The sequence below is a fragment of the Pygoscelis adeliae genome, unplaced genomic scaffold, assembly GCF_000699105.1.
Source record: "Pygoscelis adeliae isolate BGI_AS28 unplaced genomic scaffold, ASM69910v1 Scaffold57, whole genome shotgun sequence".
Taxonomy (NCBI): Eukaryota; Metazoa; Chordata; class Aves; order Sphenisciformes; family Spheniscidae; genus Pygoscelis; species Pygoscelis adeliae.
This window is the reverse complement of record NW_008825615.1, coordinates 3,158,200-3,184,272: the sequence shown is the minus strand read 5'-3', so window position 1 is coordinate 3,184,272 and position 26,073 is coordinate 3,158,200. Positions and strand designations below refer to the sequence as shown.

The 26,073-nt window shown below is 37.0% G+C and overlaps 1 protein-coding gene across 5 annotated transcripts in view; it reads right to left on the bottom strand.

Annotated features, from left to right (window-relative positions):
- The window catches only part of IBTK (inhibitor of Bruton agammaglobulinemia tyrosine kinase), a 54,203-nt gene extending 29,946 nt beyond the window's left edge, over positions 1 to 24,257 (bottom strand). For 3 of the 5 annotated variants that reach the window (XM_009333123.1, XM_009333122.1, XM_009333125.1), the window contains exons 1-16: positions 23,595 to 24,257; positions 19,847 to 19,943; positions 18,299 to 18,423; positions 17,191 to 17,301; positions 15,784 to 15,954; positions 14,517 to 14,634; positions 12,532 to 12,712; positions 11,202 to 11,325; positions 8,683 to 8,860; positions 6,985 to 7,162; positions 5,513 to 6,109; positions 4,083 to 4,169; positions 3,051 to 3,133; positions 2,910 to 2,947; positions 1,075 to 1,171; positions 580 to 681 (exon numbers count right to left, since the gene is read on the bottom strand). In XM_009333123.1, coding sequence (XP_009331398.1) covers positions 580 to 681; positions 1,075 to 1,171; positions 2,910 to 2,947; positions 3,051 to 3,133; positions 4,083 to 4,169; positions 5,513 to 6,109; positions 6,985 to 7,162; positions 8,683 to 8,860; positions 11,202 to 11,325; positions 12,532 to 12,712; positions 14,517 to 14,634; positions 15,784 to 15,954; positions 17,191 to 17,301; positions 18,299 to 18,423; positions 19,847 to 19,943; positions 23,595 to 23,918 — 2,611 coding nt within the window. In that variant the 5' untranslated portion in view covers positions 23,919 to 24,257. The remainder of the gene's footprint in view (positions 1 to 579; positions 682 to 1,074; positions 1,172 to 2,909; positions 2,948 to 3,050; positions 3,134 to 4,082; positions 4,170 to 5,512; positions 6,110 to 6,984; positions 7,163 to 8,682; positions 8,861 to 11,201; positions 11,326 to 12,531; positions 12,713 to 14,516; positions 14,635 to 15,783; positions 15,955 to 17,190; positions 17,302 to 18,298; positions 18,424 to 19,846; positions 19,944 to 23,594) is intronic. The other 2 variants (XM_009333124.1, XM_009333127.1) reach the window with 1 other exon arrangement.
- Between the last annotated feature and the right edge of the window lie 1,816 nt (positions 24,258 to 26,073).

Here is a 26,073-nt window from a genome sequence, read left to right as displayed (position 1 = left end):
AGAGAGAGAGAGAGAGAGAGAGAGAGAGAGAAATAGAAGTCACTAAAGAAATGCCAAGCAAAAATTGTATGCTGACTTCTTGTATGAAGCTAAGCAGCAATGCTTAGTGTTTTCTAGAAGAGACAGATCTTCATAGCTGTCTAGAAACAGCACTGTTATCAAACAACAGAAGAACTAGCAGAACTAAATACAAGGAAAATAGAAACACAGAATTCATTTTATCGTGTTTTAAAGACAAGAAGTTTGAATTCAATGAAATAAAGGTTTTATAAAAGTTTGGTTTATTTGCTGTAGTGGTTTGGGGTTTGGGTTTTTTTACTTTTTTTACTTTTTTTTTTCCTTTTATTAAAGAGCGTGAGATGAAGACAACGATGCATAAGGAATGGAAGATTATGCTAACCTGGAACATCACCCAGACTAAAGAAGCAACTGTTAACAGCTATGCAATGAACAGCAAAAGGTAATCAGAGCAAAGGAATATAAACAAATAATTCTGTGCTGAAATAGGCAAGAACATTAACATCTAAAAAAAGCAATTTTTATTCTCTAACCCTTTATAATACAAGTGAAAGAACTTACGTTTTTCTGCAATGGCTACTTCACAGATTTCTTTGAGTCTGGATATAAGAAGTTGGTCTGCTACCACAAGAACATTACATATGAATTCCACATTTTGAGAATCTGGAAAACAAAGCATCACGTAAACACTGTGGGCAAGTCAAAAGCAACTATAACATATACAGCTTCAATGAGATTTTTCCAAAGAACAAATGAAATGGCTTTGCAAATTTTGATGGGATTTTCACAGCACAAGGAATAGCTTAGAAGAGCACAAACAGTCTTTTTTTTGAAGCAAGAGATGGAGGGAAAAGGAAAACTGCAGTTTGACAAACTAAAGAAAAGGTACAAAACGGCCTGGGGTACAGCTATCACCTCAAAATCTAAAGCAAGATTCACAAAAATTTGGGCTTTTTAAATAAAACTTAAAGGCAAGCATATTAAGTATTGAACTTCTATTTTAAAAATACAAAAATTGCAGGAGTTACAGTTGAGTTGAAGATATATTAATGGCACCTTTTATTGCAAGAGCTTCATCTGTATACAGGTAATCTACAATTATCTGTAGTATGTCAGAATGGATTGGCATTTCCAGAGCTGAACAACAGGAAGCCTAAAAGGCAAAAGGATTAAAAAAACAAACAAACAAACAAAAAGAGTAAATGAAGATGACTACCTGGAATAAAATACAAAATTAAGACAGTGATTATATATAGCAAATGACTCAGACTGAGGGTCACACTTTCAAAGTTAAACAATTATTTAAGCATTTGCACAAAATCTGTTCAAGTTCTTCAATTAAGAATTGATTGTAGCACAGCAATTAAAATCTGCCCAAACTTCTGAATAAATATCCATGAAACAGTTCAGTGTTTCATCAGTTTGAGCGTCTTCTCTAACAATCCTCCTTGATTATATTACTTTACCCACAATTGTCTAAAAGTAGAACTACAGGAATCCCCTATGCGAGTACTGAACTGCTTTCCTTTCAAGGTAAAATATCTAATGAAATCACAAGTTCCCATTCAAGAATAAAATGCAAGTAGCCACTACTGTTAATCCCTCAGAAAACAAGATCCTCAGCAAACCCTCCATTTGAAGAACCATCTTAACCATTAAGGCAAAGCTTTTGTATGAGCAAACATTAGCCATGTAATTGTCACCATTCAAGTTTATGCAACATCACTGCTTAACAACTTTGGTTTATTTCAGGTGGCACTGAAGCAAAGCTTTACACTAAAAGATTTCTTTTGCTTTAGAACATGCTACTGGTACTGACGTATTTCCTGTCTCAAGTTTAAAAACCTCTTACAAACATTTAAGATTTTTATACAACTTCTAGAGCATTTGATTCACAAAATATTTACTTATGAATTTAGTATGATTTAGATTTACTTATGAAATAATAGATAACTTAGGAACTGCATACAGCTGATATAGAAATCAACGATACAAATGGACATTCAACACTTTAAAAAAAAAAAATCAAATCACTTGTCTCACAGTGTTTCAGATACGTTTCCTCAGGGATAACCGGACAGGTAAAGTTCTGTTACACAGTAGAAGAGAACTGCCAGAACCTTGCCAGGTTCTTAGATTTACATATTGCCAAAAAGCTATGAAAGTTGAGAAAAACTCTTGCACACTGCTTCAGCTTTCAGTTTCTGAAAAACGCTTCTCCATTTAAACCTTTCCTCTCTTTCAACAAGCATTATCAATAGTATTCAGATACTTAAACAGAAGCATTTAGTGAAATTACGATGTCCAGGAATTGACACACAGATAGCAAATAGGAACCAAGACAAACAAAAGATCTACTCCTTTTGAAGCAGCAGCCAGTGACTAAGTGGAATAGTCCTTGGTAGCCTCTATTTCATTAACAGTAAGAGTCAACTAGAGATTCTACACATTGACTCTCAATTCTGCTGCATCTTTCACTCAGTACATATGAAAAGCTATTCCATACTGCATACTATTTAAATTGTAAGATCTTTTACAGAAAGAAAATGAAAATTCATCCAAAGCAGTATCCCGTAAGAACAGTCCAGCAGCTTTTATAAATCCATGAACTAGCTCAAAATAAACCTCTAAAACAAAAGTAATACTTTAATTTCATTTGATATACCTTATTATATTTATTACTCTCATTTAATACACAATCTCAATAGTACAAATATAGAGTAACCAAAAACGTGTGTGCGTGTGTTTTTTTTTCTTGCAAACAGGATCCAAGAATCCAGTCTTTCCTTTTCCCCAGTATTTAGGATATGCTATTCTAGGAAAAACTGAAAAGCTGTCACTTATTTGATGCAACAAAACATACCACCACACATGTTTATTGGCAAGCTTACCTCAATCCATGAGCTGCTTAACATGCTGTGAAAATAATCTGTAAAGAAAGGCATTTCAGTTCAAGATGCAATAAAATTTCAGTTAAAAAACACAATATGACGAATTTTATATATATATATATAAAAAATACACACACATACCAAGTCTTGCACAAAGTACACACTTATGACACGGGAATTCTTTTCCATCTAAAGATTTCAGGGTCACATCGCAGAGGTATGAACTAGAAGATATTTCACAGGATCAGAACTGTGACTATTCAGAAGAGCTACAAGTTGTAAACTCTACAAATAAATGCTTACTTTAGCAAGTTAGGATTTATCCTTTCAAATAAAACACACCTGAACTTTAATAACATCATATAAAATGAACCTAAAAGTACAGGCATGATAGTTTCAAGAGAGAAATTTTTTGTCCAAAGCTGAGCTCTCAAAATTCTATCTGAAGTATTTCCTTCAAAACACAATCAATTACTGTTTCAAAACTACTATGCCCAAATAAATTAATTATGGCTAATTTTAGTCCATCTTAAATGGTCTATGTTAAGTTAGTTATTTCTTTTACATTAGTAGCTACTATAAGCTTTGACAATGCATTTGAAGAGCGAAGTAATTCAAATTCTGTGAAAACGCTACTTTTATGCAATGTAGCTTTTAACATGTAAGTAGACTATTCAAGCCTTTGGGTATAAATAACCCAATCACACCAATGGAATTAAAAAACAAACATCAGTGATAAAAGCGTAAGGAATTTTTCTATTGAAAGATATTCCAGAGATTTTCTTAATTAGAAAAAATATTATACATTTGCTTATTTCCAATCCATGTAGTCTTATTGTCACAGCAAGCTTATTTGCAAAAGTCAAACTGCTTTTGACTGGATTACCCACGTTTCTCCTGGCATTAGTATTCTATGACACAGTTAATCCACAGAACACATTAATGTACAGCAAAAAGAAGCAAAAATATACCATACATAATCTATCCCAGATTACTAATTCATAGATCAGTCTATAAGCATCTACAGAGAACTTCCAAACATGAGTTACTATGAAAGAGACAAGTGTACAACAGAAGATACAGCTGATCAACCTTAGCCTACACTTAACAGATAAAGAGATGACGTAAGAGGAAGATGGTGGGGGTAGGGGAAGCTTGATTTAAAAAGTTTACCATTTCTTCTGATTTAACTTTGGTTTGTTCCCATTCTTCTTGTTGACAACATTAATTTTTCCATTTTCTAACCTGACTCCATCCAACCTGCAAATCATTAACATTAGTAGTAAGTAATACAATTAGTATACAGTTCAAACCATTAAGAAGAACAGTTTCACAACGTAACAGCACTTCAGTGGGCTCATATCGTGAATATGAAAAAGGATCAAAATCATTCATCACAGAAAACTAGAAAGGGCCAGTTGTTACTTGAAAGTCTTCACTGCAGATGTAAAATGTAACTGACATTCTTTCCACATCTTACCTATCTTATTTATTATCTTAGATGAAAGCTGTACTGCTATAGTTAAGGCCAAAGTCCGACATCACAGGGTCAAAAATCTAGGAGTTATGTATACTGCTACCAGCCAGTTATCTGAGTAAAGACAGTGGTTTGGAAGAGATGCATGTTTCAGCACAGGCTTCTTTAGCACCCTAATTCATCAAGGAGGCTTGTGCACGGGATGGTAAAGACACAGGAGTGCTGCTGGTGGATTACAAAGCAACACACTTTCAAAGGGAAAGTGCTTTAACATTGAAATTTTACTTGGGAACTCAGTTTTAGCAGCACCTTCACATCTTTGCTGATTAATTTTAGTGTTTGCAAAAAATACGGTGAAGGAAACTGCCCTGAAAAAGCTCATTCACTCCTTTGAAAGGAAAAGACAAATGAAGAAAAAAAAAACAAACAAACCTGAGTAATACAGTTCTACAGAGACATTTGGTCTCAATTCCATTAGTTTCACCACATAACATTAAAAATGCATCAGTCAAACAAGAATTTAACTGTGCTTTGTTTTGTTTTACACTAAATACGTTCACTGTCTATGGAAAAACTGGTAGACTATGAACAACAGCATAGAAATTCATCAATGCAAAACTCAATTAGATCAGCTGTCTCTAACAAAACAAGTATTGATGTTTTATGACAGTCATTCTGGAAAGTCAGAGGATTTGCATCAGATGTCAAGTCTCAGAGAGCTCATGCCTTAAAAGATACACAGGACAGATGTTTTAAATGCAAATGTCCAACAGGTTCTAGGACACAGTAAGGGCCAACAGCACATTTCCATCCTATAGAAGCCTATTGAAAAATGATGCTTAAGTACATAATCATGCTACGAAAGTCTGCTTCTGACGTTATTCGAAAAGGTCATACATGCTTTCTCTTAGCAAAGAGCATCAGAACAAACTGATGTTGCTTTAAAGAGATGACATGGTGTGTGCTGTAAACTTTTATACTTACAAACAATAAAACCAGCAGAAAAAGGCAAACTTATCAACCCCAACTAGCCTTCTAGTTTAATAACAACTAAAGTTAGGTCAGCTTATATAAAAACACTCTGTGAAGAGCTTGCCAGAATATAAATGTATTTCCTTTCACCTACCTTCCACTTAAATTGCTGAGTCCAAACTTCTTCGCAGCACTTTGCAACATTTTTATGAGGTTAGGTTCTTCACCAACAACTTTGCCTTTTTTAGATTTGCTCTTCTGTTTTTCATTTATAACTTGCACTTGATTATTTCTGTAAATCTCAAATGCAGACTTTCCATTAACATTTTCATCAAAACTCATTTTGCTCAGGTTAGAAATTAAAGTCTCTTGATATTCTTCTGATTTTCCTTTATGCAGGATTTTTGGTTTATAACCATGAGTCAAAAGATCACAAGTATCAGTATATATGAACTGCAGAAGGTATGCAAACAGATCTGGATGAACTCTCTCTATTACATAAAGATCACATCCAACAGCATCTTCATCTTTACGGCAGACATCTGGAGTGTCTAGCTGGTTGTCACTGGAAACAAACAGCTTCTTGAAGAAGTCAGAGCGTACAGCCAGGATGTATTTGTGCACGGGGTAAGTTCTTGTGCCAATCTGAAAAGTCACATCATGGATGCTGTCCATTTCATCTGTTTCAGCTAACAGTTTGCCAAAATCCTCTCCAAAACTTGATAATGACACACTTGGAATTTCATAGAGACTAGAACAAAATGAAATCCATCAAAAAACCCACTACTTACAAGCTCCATAAAATTTTACCTAGTATGTTAAATGAAAAGGGTGAGGTTGTTTCCATTTGGTTTGTTTGGGTTTTTTCTTACATTGCTGAACTACTCACCTTTTCTTGTCCTATTCTTCACAAAAAGAACTAATAATATGGTATTTAGGCAATTAAACCACATATGTAAGATCTATCTAGCTTCAAATATCAAATATAGTATTTTGTCTTCATAATGTAGCCAGTAAATATGTATTATCAGAACTATCTTATCTTCATCTCATTTTCCCAACAAGAAAACACAGAAAAGTTTGCTGTATTTCATATTACAATCCAAAGCAATAAGGAAAAAAAGCTAATATTTACTTATTTGTCAGATACATTGGGAACTATTATGAGAGTGCAAGGAACATGGTTCAGTATTCTACTTACTCATTTTACTTTAATTCATTTTACTGCTTTTCCAAACAAATAAAGATCCACTTTTCACTTTTATTTAAAAGCTGATTATTGGTAATTACTGAAGGGGTGAATTTCTACAGTATTCAGAGCTCAGAGTGTGTTAAGAAATATATCGCGCAAATGCTTGCCTTAAACACTTTAGATAAAACATCAATACTACTAAATGCTAATACCTATATTTGCATACTAATTATATTTGCATGCTAATAAGCTGAGGTCTTCGGGTAACTGCAACACAGCTGTTTACTAGTAAGTGCTATTCTCTAGCAGTATGGATAACCATACTTACTGTGACTGCTGTATGAGCCAAAAAATGGGTTTTGAAAAGCAGAATGATTTAATTGCAATCACAAACAAAAAAGAGAAAAATTACAGTTACTGTATTTTAAATATACCTTGTTTTAGGATCTGACTGTAAAACAGCAAAATTGCAACCATTAGGATCCGTGGCAATACTAACAGCTCGGTGGACAAAAGTAAGCTTCTGAAGTCGAATTCTTTCATATGCACTGTTTGTATCATGTTCACAAGACACATCACATGGAGAATTCTGAAGGCTCGATACAAGTTCTGCTAAAAAAAAAAAAAAGCTTGGGGAAAAAAAACCCCACAGAAAGGTCCAGCTAATTAAAATGCAACTGATACAACAAAAAGGCAAGATTTATGACATCGGTAAGTCCATTGATAGAGTCACTGAATAAGGCTAAACTATGCTGAAGATTTAATCTTGCTTAACTGAAATGCAGGAAGACGTTTTAACAATAAGACTTTACATTACATATAGGAGAGTTTTTATCCAGAACTTCTTGTGGAAGTGTTTTGCCACTTCTTCATATAAGGGAAAACACTCCATCTAACATTCAATGCAACCTCTTGTGGAATGAAACAAGCTGTGCATCAGTGTACAGTAGTGCAAGATAGTTTTCTTTTCCTGTCATATCAATTACAGCAGATATAATACAATTGCCTTCAGACTTCATCTTGTATCTGTTTAAATTATACCCAAACTAACAAAATACTACTGAAAAAACATGATATTCTCTGAATACTGGATTATTTTTCAAGAACTGGATAACCGAATACATGCACACCATTCGCCACATTCATTAAAACCTCTCAAAAAACCAGAAGCTCTCATTCATTACAAATCAGTGATGAACATCAACTAGACATTCAACTAGTCAACAGGTCTGGATTCTGAAGTTTCCTTGAAGATACTAAAACTACAAAAAGAACAGCAATAAGCAGAAAGAAGAGAGTGCCTACAGACACGTACCAGCACCAGGACAAGCAGAGCGAAAAGGAGATACGTTTGGTGCCTCTGTAATGAGGGAACTACAAGGTGATGTGTAGAATAAAAGAAAGTAGCAACAGAGGAAAACTAGTATACACTCTGCATTGAGCAACAGAGGAAAGATTTTTTGCTGTGAAAGAATGCAAAAATGGACTGATAAAACTAAAGATGGAATTTTGGTATCAAAGGAAGTAGAACTGTAACATAAAGTTATAAAGTTCAAATACATCCCAGGTTGGAAGTAAATCCATTTCTATCCACAGAGTTTTAAGACCCCTACATGAACAGAGCTGACAGTTTCAATTAAAATCTTGTCCTATAGTAGACAGGTATCTTCCTCGCAGAAAAACAGTCCATCAGGACCTACTCTCAGCAATATGAGCCAAGTTAATAAGGCAGAAATTGCTCTGGACCCTGTATTATGCCCAGATAAGGTTCTGGGAAACACGGTAAGGTTTCATAGACTTAGCAGTGCAAGCAAGTACATGCTCCTTCATGTACAGTCTCTTAGGACTGGTCATCTAATATGGGACAAGATCATTACACTGGACCCTTGTGCTACTGTTGCTCTTCAGAAGTACTCTTCTTCCTGGAAATCTCCACCTGAAGGTTAACTGAAGGCTGCAAAGTAAGTAGATCTTGGTATTGTTGAGGAAAGAGAACAGTAGTGGTCAATGCTACCAACCGTCAGCCACTGAGGAAAGAACAAACTCAGCACATAATACTGTTAGAGACTGTAAAGATTCGATTAAACTTCTATATTGAAGTACTTAAAAACCAATTAAGAATCACAACTAACCTTTCTTTTCTGAGATTTTTTTCCCTTCTTCCAGCCACTTCCCTGTAAAGGCTTCACCATCCTGTGACACAAACATCATTTCGTTCCTATTTAAAGCAACATCAGACATGAAGACTTGCCGACCATACACCCAACGACACTGCTTCATGGAGTTGTTAGATGACTTCCAGCAAGACACCTATAATATCATTTTTTCAGAGAAAGGGGAAATCCTTATATCATATAAAAGCAGTTACATATTACACACTACTTTTTTAAACACAAGAACGTGCCATCTTAAAGTTGCATATAAAAGGAGAAAGACAGTCTTCAAAATTATATCCTGAAGTGTTATGAGCATCTATTACAAAGAACCCACAAGTAAAACAGGGAACATCTATTATGATATCAAGATCCATTTGCCCATGAAGGGCATTTGAAAAGCTTCTCTGAATATCCAAACATCTTCACAGCAGTCATCTATAGGACAGTTTTTACTGACATTTCAACAAGGACAGCAAAAGGTGTCATCAAGTCAAGAAACAAGCTTAATCTAGTTCTTAATTTACAGATTTGTCCAACTGGTTTCCTTATAAATCAGATAAAATTCAAAGCTAGCACACCAAAAATTTAAACCATTTTCTGCTAATCATTTGACAAAAATCTCAAGTTTTTCTGTACCAGCCAAGGTTTTGGAATAGAGATCATGACCAAACACAAACTTCAAAACATTCAACAGAAATGTGAAGAACTGCATGCACAGCAGGACCCCAACAAGGTATACTGTAGATGTCTGAAAGAAGCAAGCATGAAGCAACAATCCCATGCAAGTTAAAGCCCAGATATGGCATTAGCGGTGCTAAAGATGGACTTTCGTCTTCTCCCACTGAAGGACTTGCACAGGTCTGTTAACGCCTACATAAGGAGGGGACAAAAGAATTCGAGTAACCTATTTCCTTTCCCCTCTCGAGTCCTACAGAATCACAGAATGGTTGAGGTTGGAAGGGACCTCTGGAGGTTATCTAGTCCAGCCCCCCTGCTCAAGGAGGGCCACCCAGAGCCAGTTGCGCAGGACCACGTCCAGACAGCTTTTGAGTATCTCCAAGGATGGAGACTCCACAATTACAATGGGCAACCTGTGCCAGTGCTCAATCACCCTCACAGTAAAAAAGTGCTTCCTGATACTCGGACAGAGCCTCCTTCATCTCAGTTTGTGCCCATTGCCTCTGGTTGTGTCACTGGGCATCGCTGAAAAAGCCTGGCTCTATCTTCTTTACATCTTCCCTTCAAGTATGTATATACATTGATAATATTCCCCTTGAGCCTTCTCTTTTCTAGGCTAAACAGTACTCTCTTAAAGAGAATACAATCAAGCCAGACCAGGAAGCGCTCATTCGGGAAACAGAAGTATTAAGATTTCATCCCTCTCCTTACTCAATAATTTATATTGCCTAAAAGCACTAAAGATCCCAGCATTTGCCAGTATTCAGCATGGAAAGACATTAAATGTAGGTTGACGTAGTTCCACTGATACAGGAAGACAAAGTAGTTTCTTACTGCTAGAGCAGTGTCCCAAAGATATTGAAGGGGCACCACCAATACTACAGATGCTAGAGGCTAAGCCTCCCATGAACAAATACTGAACTGGAAGCTTATAATCTCTGAGACAACTAATGACCTAACAAACAGATAAGATCTTCTCAAAACATAATTCAGTCAAATGCAAGGAAAGAAAAGGAAATACCCACACTGCTCCCTACTTTGGTATACAAGCTCAGCTTTCAACATTCTTTAAGAAGGCAGCATTTCAGTAACAAAACCTTTTTGTAAACACCACTAGATGGCACTGAAGGTTTACATCTCCCAGTGAGCAGGTCTAGAAAAGGCTGGGGTTTTGAAGGGTCCTATGAACTGTTACTCCATCAAAGAATGAGGGAAGAAAACAATAAATCCACCATACTATTCCAGTTCTAAGACAACAGAGTGTCTACATTTAACTATAAATACTAAGCCACTCACAAGGTTTAGCTGCAACTTTTCAACAATAAAAGGGACATCTCATCTACAGAACAACCGCTTTTCAACAAAGGCTCTAAAAATTCAAGCCCAGAGACTACTTCTGAGACTGTTTCTGGAGGGCGTAAAGGTGACTGCGTAAGTGGGGTGAGGGGCGAGACGGGAAAAAAAAAAACAGACCATGTAAGCTGTGTAACTGCTTATGTATGTAAAAGTAAAGGAATTTACACCTTCACTGAAAAACCATTAGATATTCACAGATTTAAAAATAAACTACTGTACATTACTTTGGTAGTCTTCCCACAGCCCTTTAAAAAAAAAAAAAAACACCCACAAAAACCAAGAAAAAAACAAAACAAAAAACCCAACAAAAAAACCCCAAAAAACAAACCACTAGCAGCTCTACACAAATGAATTGGGTATTTCCTATGCATGATTTTGACCTGTCAACGTCTTATGTTTAAAGTTTGATTAATCAGTATGCAGCTTGCTATATAATTATGATTTCTAGGGACACAACTTACTCTTCCAGCTTCATCCAGCACTAGAATGCAAATCTTCTGACCCCCATTTTCTTTAAGATGCTGGGTATCTACCTTATATTCCAAGTATCCCCCATTAACAAGAACTTTTTTAAGGTTCAGCTGTCTGAAAGAACACAAAAGGTTAAATTAGTATTTCTTCATTGTGTATTGACGTTGCTTCTATGACAGAGTTACCTTTTTCATTCAGAGAAGTAGTAAAAAAAAAAAATATATAGTTGAGGTAGTGACACTGAAAATTACTTAAGTTTAGTTTCTCCCCACTGGTATTACTGACCTAACTGCTAATAAAATACTATTAGTAGATTGTAATTTTTGCTTTGCTTTTAAGTAAGTCACATCATATCCACAGGTTCTTCACAAAATTCCATAAGTGAAAACCAGTATATGATTTAGCTTTGATCTTCAGCATTACAAAAATTATAGTTGTATAAATTTCATTTTAAAAGACCTATCCCATCCCAGTAGGCTGTTTCTCAGGTTTCTGGTGGGTTTTGTTTTTCACCTGATCAAAACCATGCAAGTTACCTCTTTTCAGTTTCTTAGTATAAGAGTGCAATACATGGTATTTTCTCCAAGTACCAGCACCTTCACTTACAACCACATAGAAAATGAAGTATAAAATAATCATTAAGCTATAACATGTCAATAAACACTGCTAGAATTTGAAGTGAAGCTGAAAAGCTAACTGGGAGTTAGTTGGGCAAAAATGCTAATTATCCCTTCTAATCTGTTATTGCAAACTAAGTAAGAGAGAATGGGATCAAATAATTTCCTAAATTTATGAGTCACGGGCCCAGTTTCTTCAACAGGTTTTACATCCAGGTTTTAGCGTATGGACCAGATGATGTCACAAGGTTCCCCTTGCAACCTAAATTACCCTTTATAACATACTATATCCATGAAATTCAGACCCCAAATTACTGATTCAAAATCATAACAACATAACTAAATAGAATAGCAGATCTTCAACACCTCTACCAAGATGCATTTATACAAATTCAGGCTAACAGATGAACAAAAAATACCAGTTAAATACTTTCACACCTGTGACATAAAATATTTCCTCTTGGTATGTTTTTTTAAATGTCTTTGGTAAACAACAAGTGGCACCTTAGCCTCATCCAGTAACAAATAAACAAACAAACAAGATAGCCACAGTTCATATGAAAGAACTGCAAATGAAAAAAACTCTGGGGAGCACTGTATTTTCTGTACTTTATGCACAAAAATCTTTAAAATAGCTTTAATAAGACTACAGTGAAATCTTCACCTATTGTTCTTCGTAACAAATAAGGAAAGTAACACATACTTCGAAGCCATCTTTTTGCACTGATAGTCTGCAAGCAAATAAATATCTCCTCTTTCAGTAACACACACTGTAGCGCCATCGCTTGCAGAGACCAAGGACACAGAGATATCTTTATGGTGTAGAGCAGAAACTTGGCGAGGTGTAGTTACACATTTTTCTCCATTAGGATCCAGCAGATAACCTAGAAAATACAAAACACCCCAAAAATATTATTGCCATTCCACACATTGTGCATTTAAAGGACACTTTGTTACACTACTTTGAAGAACCTTTAAATTCTAAAAGGTTTTTTAGGTAGTTAGATAACTCATCTTCAAAATAATTAGACAGATAAGAGACCCACCACACATGCTTGTTAGTTCACCACAAACACCAGAAAATATTCAAGATTTGATACACAAAAAATGAAGTAGGGCATATTCTACAGGGAAAGCTATTTAATGTGGTTAGACTCTACAGTGGTACTGCCTTTGATTCCAAAGAAAGAACATTTATTTGATCATATTACAGTTCAAGACACTAGAAATACTATCACACTGGCATAAACTATAGATAATTTCATCCATTGGAAGATACTAAACAAGCTTGTCATAAAAATTACTGTAAGTGCACATAGGCATGAAGGCAGGCAGTTACATGAAACAACGGACAAGGTTGGAGCTGTAATGTAAGGACTCTGAAAACATATTTAAAAAAAAAAAAACAGGCCACTGCTGCTCTGCTGCATCAAGAAACCTAACACAAAGAATCTCACACATAACATAACCCTGCTCTGTGTGCACTTATGTCTGTACCACAAAGTGGATCAGGATACAAATATCCAGGAACAAGCAGCAGAGCTACCTCTAAAGCTGAAAGCAACCCTGTCGTATGACAGTGTATTGCTATGCCCAAACATCTTAAAAAGGCAAGGTTTATTACCACAGGTCTATCATAGTGCCCAGTGACACAACTATACTGCTTACGATCCAATTACTGCCTCCATATGGTACTGCACTGGGCCATGTGCACACCAGAATAATCTCTACAACACAAGCAACCACAAAAAAAAAACCTTGTATGATGGGTGCATATAAAAAAACCAAAAAAACCCAAAAAAATATTCATTAGTAAGATACTTCTCTGACAAAGACAAGTTTTTTCACATACCTTTGCAATCTTAAATAGGAACACAAAAAAGTGTCTGAACCTGATGCCAGAACTGATGCAGATTAACTCTTAAGTACGAGAGCTAGCTAACAGTTTTGTTTGCACACACATACAGAACTGCGGAACTGCAAATCCAAACCAATATTGCAATACCTGTTTATTAAAAAAGACAAAAGCAATTAAAATATCCCATTCATACAACAAATCAAGAAGTTCACTAGTTGGTAACACATTTTTTATTAGGTTCTTTCTTGACTTCAGAATAATACTGATTTAAGTGAAGATTGTGGTAATGGCATTGTTGAAAAAAATTCTAGGTATGGGCAAGCATTTCAGTTTAAAAAGTTAGTATGGAAAAAGTTATCAGGAGCATGTTTACAGTGCGTGGTGAAAGAAGGACACAGGCAGGAGAGCTGAATGCTAGTTTATAATTTATTAAGGGCAGTACCAGCCAGACTGCTGGAAGGAGACAACCACACCTTGGGGTAATTTGCAACACTAACAGCAACATTCTGTTTCCTGAAAGTCTTCAGCAGCAGGACCACACAAGATACATGGAAGGCAAAAGAATTATAAAGAGTTCAAATAAATAACAGAGCGAAGTCTGACTAGCTCCCATCATCTCAAAATGTTAAAGCGACTGGCAGTAATGAAAAATATTCAAAAGAAGCGTGAAGGGATGATGTCATCAGACTGGTTAAAAAAAAAAGAAAAAAAAGAGAGAGAGAGAAGAGAAAGCTTTAACCAGGCTTCTGTTGTAAGCAGCAGATGACAGCTTTAGTACAAACAACATCTTTTAATGGCTGAGTTTTACTTTCAGAACATTTCTACCTTACCTAGTTGGCCGCCATTCAGCCCCATGGTATACACTGCTTCCTTAGTCCATAGCACTGTATGGAATCTGCCTGCAGCCACTCCAATCACCATTCTACCTTTCAGGTTTTTTGCCTGAACCTAAGCACAAATCCAAAGTACATCTTAATATTAAGCAGCAACAGGTGAATTTCACATGTACAAACTTCTGACAACATTTAACTCTAAAGTCGTTAAGAATGAAGCATCAATCCACATATAGTCTAATAAGTCAGGATTATTTCAGAAGTTTGTCAAGTGGGGCACTATTGCAGTAGTGACAAAAAGAAGTAAACTTTTTGCATTATCTAATCATAACTAGAATCAAATCTCCTTAGGCTGTCTTCATATGTAAGATGTTGAACAAGACTGCATAGGACATGTATAAGACAGCCAAAGAAGACCCAGGTGCTGCAAAAGTGTCAACTAAAAAGTTTCAGCTTGTAAGTCCTAACACCCTAAACACACTGCAGAACACTATACTACTAATTCCACACTTCAAATCTAAATTGATTTTCCAAATCATCAAAGCAAATACTGTGGATACACAGGTATCATTACACTATTGAAGAGCATTCCACTGTACCCCAAAACACTACCCTCTTGCAATTTGGCCAATTATTCTTTCCTACTTTTATAACACTGGTAGTGAATGTTGTTCTACTCCGGATGAAGTTTCCTTTCAATAAAAGGTAATGTAACTCTTATTTACTTAGGGAAAAAAAAATTAGAAAAAGTTATAGATTGAGCATAGAAGTATAGTGAAGTTGCTGATGCCCATACCCTCTCTTCCCTATCGCTATTCTTCCCAACACATTATGATTCCAGAATCAACAGTGCTTCCAGCAAAGGACACAACCATCAAACCCTGAGATCCATTATCCAGTGATTCAAAAGGAGTAAACAGCATGAATCTCAAGTCATACATACTTATTACTTCTACATCATTTCAGCTACGGAACAATTTAAGGAACAAAAGGGTTTTGGCAATTGTACTTTGTATCATACTTAGCACTACAAACTTTAGTACAGTTCAGGTTACAAACTAAGACGTTTATCAGGATGTAGGTAAATATTTAAGACTGAGATGTATGATAACACAGAATTGAGATTTTATCTGAACTCACATTCAACTCTATTGTCCTGAAAAAGTTTAAAAGTTATTTCCACAATATTCACATTTTACTTTCTGTTAAAAGAACAAACAAACAAACAAACAAACAACTAAGCTTTGACTGATGTTATTTTTACCTGTCTAGGAACATTGCAATTAGTAGGAGGAGGAAGAATACCCAATTGATGGAAGGTATTTAAACCAAACGTGTAAACATATCCATCTTCTGTTAAAACAACAGTATGATCCTTAGCGGCAGCTATCTGAGAGCACTGATGGCCAGCTAAGCCTTCCACGAGTCTTGGAACCTGAACAAGAAGAAAAAAAAAAAAAAGTTTTATATTAACCAGTGGCCACCTATGAAACTAAAATTACAGCAACAGAAAGTCATGACCAAATATTGAACTACAGATGAAAATGCATTTGAACATACAATACACTCATTAACATAATTACCACATCCAATGCAACAAGATGAACTACTTTCACTTGAAATGCATCCTCTGCTATGAGGGGAGATGATTTTTAAACTACCTGCTCTGAAATTAGGCTGGAAACTATATCTTCAGGACAGCCAGACAAATATTAACTATTATCTCTTTTGTTTTTCTTTGTAAACTACCATGAGCAAAAGATTTCTCCCTTCCTCCAAAACACAGGATAATCCTAAGAAAATCCCACAGAATAAGGAAGCAGTTCTGTATCTTTGACTCTTTATGCATTCTAACGTGAGTTCTCCTTTATTCAGCTGGGTAACATCCCAGTTTCAAAACAGCAATTTGCAAAAAATTCTCATTTCATAGAATTCCTTTTTTTTAAAAAAGCATTAAAAATTGGGCTCCAGTCTTCACTATAACATCCAGCAACAGAATATCAAGTTCTACCAGATACTTGACATTAGAAATTTTACAAAAATTATTGTGCTGCAAACTAGATGCCAGGTAGCGTGCACAGGATAAGATACTGAAGTCTAAGAATTGTATTGTCATCATATCTCAGTCTTCTCAAATTTTGTTTTTGCATATTGCAACAATGTACTATTCAAACGAAAATGATAGGTGAGTTTTCACTTAATTGCTGTGCAAGTCTAGTAAGAAGCAACCCTACCATCACTTTTCATGCCACTACAGCTCCACAGTACTGCTCTTGCCTTTGTGCCAGCCCTGTCAGTTATCAGACGGCATCACAAACCTATTTAAGAAGGCAGCCCAGCCAAAAAACATTTGCTACCATTTGCTTCCACTTACCTGGCATCAGCTAGCCTTTAAAACATCTCAGCCATAACACAGTGATGACCGCAGTACCTAGCTATCTTAAATTAAAATATATTTTAATGTACATTCTTCTACTCTGCCACCTCACTAGTAGTACTGGAGAGGATTTTTTTCTGTTATTTGGTGGGGAGCAAGGGGGTTGGTTTGAAATCAACAGCAAACTGGTTTTGAAAGTACATTCCCAGAAACTCTAATTCACTTTTTAGACTTGCTGTTTGAAATAAAAGAAGTATCATGCTAGACTACACAAGATAGCATAAGATAGCATACCAGGCATGTTTGTTCATCACCATGACCCAAGCGTCCTCCTTGTCCATGTCCACATGTATATACTTGACCTTTGTGGGAAAGGAACACAGAGTGGAATTTGCAGAGTACCACCTGAAAGAAAAAGGGCAAAACAGGGGTGGGGAAGAGGCAGTACAGCACAAATTAATTTTCTTGGATAATCTGAAAACACCTGCCAAAACTACTTTGTGAAGAATTTCAGCTTTAATAAAGATCTGTTCATGAAAATACAAGTAAGATACTAGTATTAAGCACAGAACTGCCAAATCAAGTCACAAGGAACACAAAATATTTGCTTTAAATTTATTATGTACTGGTTTAACCTACTTGAAGAGACCTACAGTTTGTATTTATTAAAAGAAGTTCAAGCAAGGCCCTACAGGCTAACAGAAGCTCAAAAGATTGAGCTTTAGGGGCAACAATACTGCCTGAGAAGAGCTGGAGGAAACATGTTAAGACTGCAGCACAGATTGTCTGCCCTGAATGCTTGTTCAAGTTGTACTTTAAACTTTCAAACATTCTTAAACTGAAGTCCCAAGAAGTTACTAGGAACAAAACTACTCTTACAGGAAGAGTGCTTAACAGCACATGCTGCTTTCAACACAAGAAGAATTTTAATTCAACATGTATCAAACAGATTCATTGTCCCACTATGGGAGTTGCACAAGAGTTCAGAAACTCAAAACAGTTACAGAAGTATCATGCTTCTGAATTTATTTAATGATATACAAGCCATATATCCAAGGTAAATAATAACAAAAAACATTCTCCCCACCAAAACAGAGAACCATGATTTAACTGAGGGTGATCGGGGAGGGGGGAAGCAGCAAGAATATAATACAGCAGGCCTACTCTAGTACTCCTTAGCTGCTCTAAGCTGCTTGCCAGATCAATGGAAACTGCTTGCTGAGAAATAACTGGGAAGAAAAAAAGAGAGGGGAAACAAAAACAAACACAACAGAAAACCCACAGACCCAACTTTTTTTTAATGCGAATTTTCAAAACTCGATAACATCTTCGATGGTTGTTCCCCCACACACCCCCCTCCAAGTTCACTGAGAAATGTGCCTAAGTAACACTTTCAGAATACCTGTTTGATATACATGCCATTCCGAGGAAAAAGGTCCACCAATTCAGGATGATGTTTACCCTGTTGACCACCATGACCCAAAGTAAAATTTATATTGTTTCCCCATGTGTAGACTTCTGTGGGATCTGCAATGAAAAAAATTCTCTCTGCAGACTGTAAATTTACCAGTCCCGCGCATAGTGACTTTGAAAATCAACTCCTGCTGTTTCTGTTTAAAATTTGAAGAGGAAAGCTGTTTTTTACCTAAAATTGAACTTTTAGAAGTTTTATTCTTATGAGAAGGAAGGTGCTATGACAAAATATTTTAACATCAATGTGCAGAAGATGATCAACGTTAATTATATATATTTTCCAGTTGCAGAATATGCAAGCATTCCTCAGCAGCAAATGTATTTATGTTTTCAGAAGACAACTACTATTACCTTAGATTATACATGCTTTGTTTCAATTTAGTAAAAAGCCTTTCCCAAAAAAAGGGAAATGTATGTCATGTATGAAAACCATAAACACCTTCAAATCAGAGGTGTGTCCAAAAACTAACATTTTATATTTTTTAAATAACCTCTCAGTTACAATGATACCTGAACACCATTTTCTCCTGAGCAAGAAACTGAAATCAATGTATATTTGATCATGTTGAGCTACTACTAAAAAGATTAAATAATTTTAACATATTTTACAAAGTAAAATTAAAAATACCCAAAACTCAGGGTTTGTGTAGCCAAAAATACTTAAACTGACTGGAAACAAGCTGAAAAGAACAAATTTCACTGTGCAACAAGACTGAACTTGGGGACAAGTAGAAAAGGGGAAAGAAGGGGGTAGAAAAGTACAAAACAGCATAAAAATAAGTAAAAGCCACTAGAAAAACTACTCCCCTGCCAAAGAAAAACTTGTGTGCTCAGAGTTATTCTTACATACTCATTTCCTATTTGGAGAAACTGTACTTAGAGTGAATGTAACTAGCTTACATCAAGCTATCTTGCCTAAAAATACTTTGAAGATTCAAGAACATATTCCCCCTCTTTTCACAAAAGACACATTAGTGATATAAACTACTCTGTCAAATTCAAAGACAGTGTAGTCTCTCTAATAAAATGAATTGAGATAAAAGAGGAAAAAAACCCACAGCATAGTTGAGGTTGAAAGGCACCTCCGGAAATCATCTAGTCCAACACCTCTGCTCAAGCAGGGTCAGCTAGAGCAGGCTGCCCAGGACCATGTTCTCTCAGGTTCTGAATATCTCCAAGGCTGGAGTCTCCACAACCTCTTTGGGTTACCTATTATACCACTTGCCTTTTTTTTTTTTCCCTACCTCTAAGTCAGTCATTATTCCTTCATTTTTGCTACACACGTGCATCCTGTGCCTACTGCCAAGATTCTGCATCTGCTGACTTATGACATTAGTGACTCCACATCTTCAAATCTCTCATGACTTATACAGTCCTAATTAGAAACAGGAAATATTGTCTACACTGGTACATACATTAATACATTGTTGAAACATACCTCCTTGTAAAATACAATTTAAGCTACTTGATTTCCTACCAGTTTTCTTGAAGACCACATGGACTGGCCTATCTTTCATCACAAGATCCAGGGCTGATAAGCCTTCTTTATCCTGAACATACAGACTAACGCCATGCTGAAAGAGAAGGAAAGGAGGGGAAGAGAACAACAAAGTTTAATTTTAACTTCACAGCTTTAAGTATGCCAGGGAAACGCTTAAGAAGCTAAACAAATCTTTAATTGAAATTTAATATTGATAAAAGAAAATCCTCAGATTCTTTCAAGTAAATTATAAGCAGATCTGAAAAAAACAGTGCAGTTCTGTTCAACTAGATATACATCATGTTGATCTATTAACTGGGATTTTATTGTATGAATACTGATTGAGCAATAAGACGTAATCAGGGAAACACAAAGGAAACACACTTAAAGATAAAGCACTGCCATCTAGGAAGGGCAAGTATTTACCAAAAATGCATTTACCAGCTTTGAAGAATACTTTTTCTTCTATCGGCATGTTTATAGAATCAGTGGCTATGATCACTACGGCTTTGAAAACAAGCAGGGGACAGTGGTTCACAGCTGCTGAGAAAGGGCAAGAAGACACAAACAGCCAGACAAGACAGCAGCAAGGAAGCTTCAGAAGCACAGAGCATGAACACGTCATTGCTTTAGAACTTAAGAGAGGTAGATATTTTCTGAAATACCATTTTCTCAATACAAAAAAGTGCTGCTATACCAGCACTGGTTTTAAGGAAGTCAAGTGTCATCAATCAGATCCCTGAAGGGAAGAACTGCGGATGTCCCCAAGGAGAACCTAATGGGTAATACGGCTGTACCACAGCTCATGGCTAATATAAAGAAAACCTTACAGAATTTCACACGTAAGAGGTAAACACACGAAATACAAAAATCAAGGGAGCACAATCCATTCAAGCATGACAGAAGGACAGATTAGGACGAGAGGAAATGGCCTCAAGTTGCGCCAGGGGAGGTTTAGATTGGACACAAGGAAAAATGTCTTTACTGAAAGAGTGGTTAAACATTGGAAGAGGCTGCCCAGGGAAGTGGTTGAGTCACCATCCCTGGAAGTATTTAAAAGACGTGTAGATGAGGCGCTTAGGGACATGGTTTAGTGGGCATGGTGGTGTTGGGTTGATGGTTGGACTCGATGATCTTAGAGGTCTCTTCCAACCTTAATGATTCTATGATTCTATGACAGCTAGCCACATCTGCAGTAGGATTTTAACCTGTAACTTCATTTGGAAAAACACTAGCCAGAAGAAAAACATACATTCTCCAAATTATAAAGGCAACTCTACTAGCAACAGTGCTGGTATTAATTCACTATATGACAGAAAGACCGACCTATTTTTTATGATTTAACAGGTAGCTGGATAGTCTTCTCTTTGGCAGCTGCATAGGTCATTTACAAGCAGAACAGAGGCTACAGTGATATTCACGTGGTCTGAATTTGTAAAAACAAGCCCGAATTGCTGAGTGGCAAGACTTGTAGTTAGATACAGTCTGAGAATAAGTCATGACTGTGTCCAGCCCACAACAGAAGTCTGACATCCACACTAGTTGAGTACCCCAGGGGTCAATGCTGGGGCCAGTACTGTTTAACATCTTCACTAACGACCTGGATGACAGGACAGAGTGCACCCTCAGCAAGGCTGATGATGATACAAGACCAGGAGGAGTGGCTGATAAGCCAGAGGGTTGTGCTGCTATTCAGAGGCACCTTGACAGACTGGAGCAATGGGCGGACAGGAACCTCATGAAGCTCAACAAAGGGAAATGCAAATCCTGGCCCTAGGAGGGAACAGCCCAGTGTACCAATACAGCTGGAAGCTGACTGGCTGGAAAGCAGTTTGGCAGAAAAGGACCTGGGGCTCCTGGTGGACAACCAGTTGACCACAAGCCAGCAATGTGTCCTCACAGCTAAGAATGGTGAAAGCATCCAGGGCTGCATGAGGGAGTGTTGCCAGCAGGCATTACTCAGCACTGGCAAGCCACAGCTGGAGTGCTAGGTTCAGGTCTGGATTCCCCAGTGCAAGACAGACATGGACATACAGGAGCAAGTCCAGCAAAAGACCATGAAAATAATAACTGAGGCACCTGACATACAAGGAGAGGCTGAGAGCTGGGATGCTTAGCCTAGAGAAGGTTCAGGGGGGGTGGGGGATGACGTGTCTTATCAACGTGTATAATAAATACCTGATTGGAGGCAGGGGGTGGGGATCCCAGTGTTATCCAGTGGCAGGACAAGTGGCAATGGGCACAAATTGAAATATAAGAAATTCTGTTTAAACCTAAAAACTATTTTTACTGGACTAGTATTAAAACACTGGAAGAGAGATGCTTGACTCTCTGTCCCTGGAGACATTCAAAATCCAACTGGACACAGTCCTGGGCAACCTGCTCTAGCTGACCTTGCTTAAGCATGGGGGTTGGACTAGACAATCTTCAGAGATCTCTTTCTAGCTCAGCTATTTCATAATTCTATTCTATAATCCCTTCCTGTTGTCGCTATAATACCTTTCTATAATGCAGTACAGAAGAGAGACTTCAGTCAAGGAACTGGGAGGCAGAGCACTCTCCATGAACTGTTTCATTCTGCTTCTTAGAGGCATATCAGCAGAGCTAGCTATCAGAAAAACCTCACTCATTTATGCAACTGACAGAAAAGTAAAATATGTGTGGGGAAACCTGTACAGGCCTCCTGTAAGCAAATATCAAAGCTACAGATATACACACACACTAGAGGACTGAATACTTTTTCATACATCACACACACAAACTGTGTGTGTGATGGGATCCTTCCAGTTTTCTATAGAACAGAATCATGTACAATTCTCACACAAACACCTACTTTTGTGAAGTTTAATGAAAACATTCTCACTACGCAAGGGTGCAGCACATGAAATCCATATCTAACAGTTACCAGATCGTCAAGAATTAAAAACTACTGGATCCACAACCATTTTGCTTGAACTGCTTGTTGAAAGCGGAGAGTTTAATGCTGACAAATGGCCAGTCACTGCAATTTAAAAAGGCTGAACTCAAAATGGGAAATTCTCTGCCTTAGAAGGTTTGCTTTTAAGTAACCCTGAACCACAAATATTTCATTTTCTTACATGATTAAAGGGACCCTCAACATCTCAACCATATGTAGCTCTTCCCTTTGCTGTACTTGGGACAGGAGGAACAGAGGAGCAATCGAAAAATATACAGAACTTGCTAAGTGGTAGGAAAGAAACAGTAATTGCAAGAAAGGAACGAGGGGGACTGAGCAAAAGCCCTGGTTAAAATCTGAATGAAATGGGGATTCACTTAATAAAATGCTCCATATCTTGAAGTGCTTATCTCTCAAATGTAAGATTCATTTCTAATTATAACTCCATTTAAGCTTTTAATATTTTATGTTCGCTAAAAACAGTAATTGGTATAAGTACTGAAGAGTCTATTTTTAGAGTATCTTTAGTCTGATCACTCTCCACTTTTAAGATCCTGACCCTGATATCATCCACACAAACCAGTCTTCAGGGAAGTCCACAATTAATCAGGGATCCTTACTCAGTGCTGATTTCCAAATGGGCAAAGGCAGACATCTTTTATGAAGAGAGAGACAACTTTCAAGTAAATCAATGCACTGCAATCTAAACGCAGTATTAACACAAGTCTCAAGAGGCTTTCAGGCAAGTTTAAAAACCCACATTTACATAATGCATACAACTCGAAAAATTGTAGGTACCAAGGAAAACTACAGTTGTAAATCACTCACCTTCAGTAATGACAAAACACAATCAATGTATCCATAAAATATACTTCTGTGCAAAGCTGTCCATCCAGACTCTTTGTCTTTTGCCAAGAGATCTACTCCTTTGGTCTCAGCCAACCAGTCTAGGACACCTTTTTTGCCACAAGATGAAGCAAGATGTATAACATTTCTACCAAAGGCATCCTTTATAGTTGCAGCATTGTAGCAGTAAGAAGAGAGAAAGGCCTTGATCTGGCCTTCACTTCCTCTGGTTACCACAGAAATAACATCCAAAGCATGCTGTAGAGATCGACACTTTGAAGTGCAATCTGGCATGAGAGAACTCATCTTCACTTCTGAAGCTGCTCCTCTCCTTAAGGGGAACAACCCTTAAGTGTATCAAGGCACTCCAATGCAGTATACAACACAGTGCCTTAAAAAACTTGTAATTCCAAGGACGTAAATCCAGTTTTATTGAGCTGCCATTAGAAATCTTTGTACTACTATGTTTGGCACTTGATCCAAATAAATATTTATAAATATATATTTTTAGAAGTCTTATTTCACCATCTTATATAACAAATATTCTTGTCCATAGGAAATTCCAAAAGTGAACTACCTCAAGTGTGGAGGGGGAATCCCCCTCTCCACACTACCTTATTCTTCTAAAACTCCATAATTGCAAGGGAGACCTGAAAGAGAACAAACCAGAACAGATTAGTCAACAAAAATTCTTTTCCCCAGCAACTGTACCAATTTAAACGCATATCAAACTAGCACTTGCAAGCACAGGAGCAATGTGGCAAGGGTTAGCTCACCTGCCCCATGCCATCTGAGCTTATAGTCAGGCATCCAGTCAGTTTAAAAAGACAACTCCATTCCCCACCCCAGCCTCCAAAGGCACCTCCTCCCATACTTTGACATAAATCTTTGAGGCTACACAGTGAACTGGATCTAAAAAAGTCATCAGAAGAGGAAAAAAAAAATGTTTGCTTTCCCAGCCTTAGGGTCCTTAGGACCCTCACAGTTTACTGTCTAATTATATCATTACTTTGTGATCAGAAAGCAAGGACAGAATTAAAAGACTGCTGGGGAAAAAAAAAAAAAAAACAAAAACTAAAACCAAAAAGCACCCACCCACAAAAAAAATCCCCACAGCTGTTGAGAAGATCTTGGCTGACAGAAGCTTTGTCAATCACATCCAGAAAGAGGGAGGGACCACCACAGTTTCCCTTAGCCACTGAAAAAAAAGGATTTTTTCTTTTTTTGCTTTCTCTTCCCTGGCCTGAATGCCTACCCATCTCCCTACTAAGTATCTCCTGCAGAATCAACAGGAAGGCTCCTCTCCGCCAGTCCTGGAGCCACTGACAAATGTGAGAGGAAGGATGGCAACAGAGTGAAGAAGAAAACTTGCACAAGATCTGTGAATTCAGACTGTTAGCACTCATGCAGGGCAAAGGTCTAAAGCTCCCAAAATAGGCAGGAAGAAATTAAGGTCTAGGTTGGAAGGGGTAAGGGAGGAAGAAGAAGGAAAAGGAGGCAAAGATACAAATTCTTGTTCATGAAAATATATTCAGAGCCTGGTCCATACGGCATTTCTGCTTATCTGTGCATACTTATCTACAGCATATCCATCTTTCTCTGGCATCCACTTTCTCAGAAATAAAGAGGGCCTGACAGAAGCACTCATCCTGCCTATTAAATGCATGCAGTTGTATTTAAAAGGGTTACAGTACAAGAAATGCAGACAGCAGTATAAAAATCACACATAAACCCATCTAAAACAGAAAAGGTGAACTATACACATCACTGATACATTGCATAATTTAATGTGAACTGCTATTCAGTCCCAAAAAACTTCACGCTTCAATCTTTTCAAGCATAAGTTGCAAATTGAGTGAAGTAGCATCCAATCGTGTTAAACTCTTGGTGGTTTTGCTTGCTATGCAAAGTGTAGTTTAAGATTGTTCTACCAATGAGTAAAATATTCCAAAAGAAGTTGGACAATGCTACCATGAAAGATGAATAAATAAAACTAATTATGTTAGCAAATCCTCAGGAAAAACAAACAAACAAACAAAAACTGCTATCTTTCCAGCTTAGCAGTCATTATACATGTAACCATGCGCACACCCCACTCCTTGCCCCCCCACCCCAGCCTGTTGATCTTAGCTTCCATTGCTTTTCAGGCACTGAATGCATAACCATATTTTGTTAATGTCTCTATCTGCAAAGACATGTCAGGGAAAGATTACTTTGTTTGGAAGAGAAAACAGAAATCCCAGTCCTCCTTCTATTTCAAGAATTATCATCAAGATTGCCACTAAGTTGAAAGCAATCAGTTTACAGTAAACACTAGTAATAGAATCTAAACTTTCAAGAAAAAAAAAAAAATTCTAAGCCAAGAGTATTCATTTAAACATTTCATGACAAAGCCTTTAACAATTATTTTTCCACCTCATTCAGAAGGGATTAAATACTTGGAATGGATATCTGTAGATCA